Here is a 4,889-nt window from a genome sequence, read left to right on the forward strand (position 1 = left end):
GTATTTCAGCACATGTTTATTTTAAATCCCGAGGGTCAGCGGTACAGGCCAGGGTCAGCACATGAAATTCTCACGGGACGGACTTTTTCATCTCAGGCTGACAGAAGCCTACAAGGAATCTGTGTGTGCCCACGGGCATCTCTAAATGCAGCAGCCCAGGATTACTGTGAGGACCCTGATTTACCCAGCCCGGACAGGAGCTCCTCCTGGGCGCTGCTGGCCAGCAGTACCTTATTTTAGGAGCTGCTGCCGCCCCTCCCCTGCCCGCTCTGCCATGCCCTACCTCTGGCACAGACGTTGGTGGTCACCAGCACCTTCTCCTTGCCCTCTCGGAAACGCTCTATCACAGCAGCTCTCTGTTCCACCATCATCTCCCCGCTGAGCAATGCCACCTGATGGCCTTCCTTGGAGAGCTCGGCCGCCAGCCAGCCGGCCGTCTTCCGGGTCTGGAACACAAACCGAGCAGCAGATGTGAAGCGGGAACAAACCTCTGGGAGCTCCACAGCTGCTCAGTTCTTATAACTCAGAAGGAAGCAGCTCCTAAGCGCTGTGCTCACCCCCCCTCTGCATTACAAACTGCTGCCCATCCTCGTATCTGCCGCCAGGAAACCCTTCTGTCAGAGCAGTCGTGTTTTCTCTGTGCTCCGCTCCTCAGCTTTCGCTCCCCAAGGGATTACATACGTACGGTACAAACGCACAGGCAGCGTCGACCAAACAGAATGACTGAGCTTGGGAAATGTCAGGGCTTGAGCTGGGTGTAGTTGTGAAACCCAGCAAGGGCTCTACTGGAATTAGATCCCCGTTACGTTGGTTTCTGACTGAGGATTATGTCTGATGCTCCACTTGAGGCAGCCCAAAAGCAGACGGCTGCAGCAGGCTCCAAACACGGGTTCCATCCTGCCTCAGCTGGCTTTACGGGCCTGTTTTTTTGCTGGGAGTTATTATGGTGGCTTCCAGAAAAAAAACCCAACCCTCTCAATATGATTCCCACGGAGACCCCAGAGGGACATCACCAGTTCCCTGAGGAAAACGGAGTCCCAGGAAAAGCTGCAGAACAACAAGACTTCCCCATCCCTCACCCTGCCCTGTTTTTACCCATTTTCCAACCTCAGGGGCTGGCTTTTTTCAGTAGTTCTCAGTAATACTTTGTTTCGGAAAACTGGGAGTGACTCTGATCTTTGCTTCAGAGGACTCTGCGAATAAAACCGACAAACCCAGAGAAACAAACCCGCCATCAGGGCTCTCAACATTTCCCTCAAAGAGGAGCCAGAAACACTATTTGCGTTCTCAGTTTCTTCTGAAAAGCAGATTTTTAGCACTAGCAGACACCAAGGGCCTGACATTCCCCAGAAGGACTCACGTGGCAGAAGATCATGGCCTGGGCGATGGTGATGGCGCCGTAGATGTTACAGAGAGCGTGGAACTTCTCATCCCTGTTATTGCACAGAACGTAATACTGCTTGATAGTGTCCAGCGTCTCCTCCTCTCGCTTCAGCTTGATAATGTTTGGGTCAGGAACAACTTTCTGAGCAAACTTCCACACTGAGTCTTCAAAAGTGGCTGAGAACAGAAGCATCTGGCAGTCCCTGGGGAGCATTCTGCAAGAGAGCAAAACGGGCAGTTCCCCTGTGTGTCCCTGATGTCCTGACGGGACTGAGCAGAACCATTAACCCCAGAACCAGCTGTTCAGTGGCTGAAGCACTAACGCTGACCTCACCAATGCCCCACGGAGCAGGGGCATCCAGCCCTTACCTCTGGATGCGGATGCTCTGGTCCTGATGGCCCTGGGTCGCTATCATCACGTCCGCCTCATCCAAGACGAACACTTTGATTTTCTTGGGATCGATGAATTTCAGTTTGGAGCACCAGTCCAGCACGGTGCCGGGCGTGCCGATCACGATCTGCTCGGAGATCTTCTGGCCTCTCTCCACTGCCGAGACAGAAAGGACGGCTGTCCTGAGCTGGCTGCGCAGACAGCGACACACCCTGCCCCTCTCTGAACCAGACCACTCTACCATCCGACTGCTCTGGGGCTCCTTTATCACACCCAACAGTCGCCGTCTGTTAGTGGCGTTTCACCCTACTCACATTTATTGCCTCGGACAGCGTACGCGAGTTTCAGCTCCGGATAAAACTTTCCCATCTGCTCGATCACTTTTCCCGTTTGAAGTGCCAGCTCGTATGTTGGGGAAAGGCACAAACACTGGAGGGACAGAAGGACAACGTGTCTGAGCTGACACCTGCTTTGAAAAATCCTCATCCTGAGATGGCAGGGAGGGACTGACAGGAACAAGCTGATGAACTTCGAGGTCTTTTCCAACTTAAACAGTTCTACGATTCTCTCCTTCTATAAAATCCACATCTTTTGCTTTAAAGACATTTCCATAGATCCCCAAGCGCCTGCTCAGCACTCTACAGCAGCAACATCACAGAGGTGTGTTCATCAAGCCAGCAAAGGTCTCAGCAGAAGCCCACCCTCTTCACTACGTGGCACTGCACCACCACAAACCGCCCCCCCCAGCCCCGACCCAGCACCTTTTACCTGTGGGTACTTGTTCCCGGGTTCCACACGGCTGAGCATGGCCAGGACAAAGGCAGCCGTCTTGCCAGTACCGGACTGAGACTGCGCGATCAAGTTCTGTGGGCTGTGGAGCACACGGCAGACACCAGCTCAACCAGATGAACCACCCGGACAGCGTAATCACGGGGTTGAACGATACACAAAACACAGCAAGTAGCATTTTAACCCCTTCTAGATTTCCCACTGCTTGACCAGCTACACTCCACGGGGCAGAAGTTAATTCCTGCCCTCTACCAACTCTCTTCAGCACCTCCTGAGAGGGAGATTTGGGAGGAAATCTGGTGATCCGTCAGTACTTTTCCATTCGCACATCTCCCCCTAGTGTCCTCACCCATTTCAGCTCGGGGCACGCAGAGGGAAAGCGGCCACGCAGCAGTGCAGCATCTCCACCGCTCCCACCCAGCAGCATTTCTGGAGCAGCCTCAGGATTTCTTCCCTCCACTGACAAGGAAAACTGGATTGACCTCGGTGGAATGCTGAGGCACTGGGTGTTTGGTACCAGCCCAGGGAAAGGACAAGCCCAGGGCTTCTGTCACATGGTTGGTGACCACAGAAACACAGCGGCATGGTAACCCATTCTCCACATCCCAGAGAGTTCCCCATCACCATCCTTCCCTCCAGAGCTCAGTAACCACACACCAAATCTTTCCAATCCTGTACTGGATGCAGGTGTACGTACGGTTCAGCAAGCATCATGGGCAGGGCGTTCTCCTGGATCTTAGATGGTCTGTTGAAGCCCATGGCGTAGACTCCTTGCAGGAGCTGTGGTTTCCTGAAAACAGGAGTTTTAATACCGTGACCTACTAAAGTACATTTGGTTTTCATTTGTGTACTAAAAGGCGAGAAAAAAACCCCTTTAACCGGACCTAGAGCCGCCCCTTTCCTTGTACCCACTACCCCCGCGCTGGTGGGCGACTGCAGTCAGTGCCTGGAAGCTATGGGTGACAGCAGCAAGTCTGCAAAGGACGATCTGCAGAAAGCCCTCGCTGCGGTAAGTCAGCCTTTCGCAGCTGCTCAGCAAACCGTCTGGCCCAGCTCTAGGGCTAGTGCTGGGCCACGCGTCCTAAAGCAGCTTTCCCGACAAGCCCAGAGCAGGGCATTAATCCCCTCCTTCAGGCCAATCCCTTCCCCGCAGCCGTGCCTAATCTCCGCCAAAATTATCACTCCTTGAAGACTCACACAGGGGACAAGGCGACACCTCAGTGAGTGAGGCCTAACAGCGTGAATTCAGCCAGTCGCGATGGATGCTGTGGCACAAACTGACGCCGTGACACCCGCGTGGTCCCGGCTCAGCGCACAGAGCTCATCCGCTCGGTTCGCCGTGACTAGACCTGGTGATCCACAGTTACAACCCAGCACTCAAACCGAAACACAAATGCTCATCAGTGGCTCTTCTCGAGAGAGGTTTCTGGGCTCAGCAGACCCTTGTGTAGACAAGGAGATCCAAGAGCAACCTAAAATCACTGTTGTGGTGCTGGCAAACTCTGCCCGTGACCCCCAAGAGCTGCTGGAGTGCTGCTAGCGGGGCTCAGAAGCGTGGGCTTCCCTTTCAGCGCGGGTTGCAGGTTCCCTGCCATCATCTCCCGCTGTTCAGAACTTCCCGCTCAGCACAAGGCGCTTTTTGAAAACCTGTGTAGGACTTTCAGACAGCTGGAACAAAAGCTCTTTGAAAGCGTAACCTCGTACCGCGCAGAGTGAGGACGTACAAAGCCACTCGGGAAGAGCTGCCAAGGACACACCGAGTCATAACAAAACGAAGACTCCGTCAGCCTGGCTGCCCCCCTCATTAACTCGCTTGGATCGTTTGGCTTTTGGAAGACGGGAATTAGTCGAACAGGCACTACGGGGCCTCTGCTGTTTTTGCAGATGTTCAACCCCTCACATTAACCAAGTGAAATGACATCCCGGGGAGAAATCTCACCAGCTCCCGTTTCCCCGTGGAGCTTGCAAAAGAGCAACAAACCTGAGATCACCAACGTAACCAACAACTATCCCAACAGAGCAGCCTCTTTAGCAAAGAAATATCTAAATGCCTCAAATACAGCTATTGTTGCTGGAAAGCTCCCGGGTAAAGGCGTTCGATAGGAAGGGTCAGAAATAGTAACACTAGTCGTCTCTCCAGGGCGTAAACCCAGAGAAAAGAGCAGCTTTTTCCTCCGCGCTCCTCACTGCTGCTGCGGGGCCTTCACAAATAACCCTCGGAGAACAGGAACAGGAGACGTTGTGTTCATTCCTTCTGCCAATACAACAACTCGGTGTTTCCCAAAACAGGGCCGTGCAGCCCAGCACCTGCCCCGAGCCTCCCCGT

The 4,889-nt window shown here is 53.7% G+C and overlaps 1 protein-coding gene across 1 annotated transcript in view; it reads right to left on the reverse strand.

Annotated features, from left to right (window-relative positions):
* LOC104499003 (ATP-dependent RNA helicase DDX19A) overlaps positions 1–4,889 on the reverse strand; it is an 8,476-nt gene that overhangs the window by 1,446 nt on the left and 2,141 nt on the right. Inside the window, exons 4-9 of the mRNA XM_010142451.1 lie at positions 3,261–3,353; positions 2,543–2,645; positions 2,089–2,203; positions 1,753–1,930; positions 1,361–1,598; positions 284–446 (exon numbers count right to left, since the gene is read on the reverse strand). Of these exons, the coding sequence (XP_010140753.1) occupies positions 284–446; positions 1,361–1,598; positions 1,753–1,930; positions 2,089–2,203; positions 2,543–2,645; positions 3,261–3,322 (859 nt within the window). The 5' untranslated portion in view covers positions 3,323–3,353. The remainder of the gene's footprint in view (positions 1–283; positions 447–1,360; positions 1,599–1,752; positions 1,931–2,088; positions 2,204–2,542; positions 2,646–3,260; positions 3,354–4,889) is intronic.

The sequence above is a fragment of the Buceros rhinoceros genome, unplaced genomic scaffold, assembly GCF_000710305.1.
Source record: "Buceros rhinoceros silvestris isolate BGI_N320 unplaced genomic scaffold, ASM71030v1 scaffold21988, whole genome shotgun sequence".
Lineage (NCBI taxonomy): Eukaryota > Metazoa > Chordata > Aves > Bucerotiformes > Bucerotidae > Buceros > Buceros rhinoceros.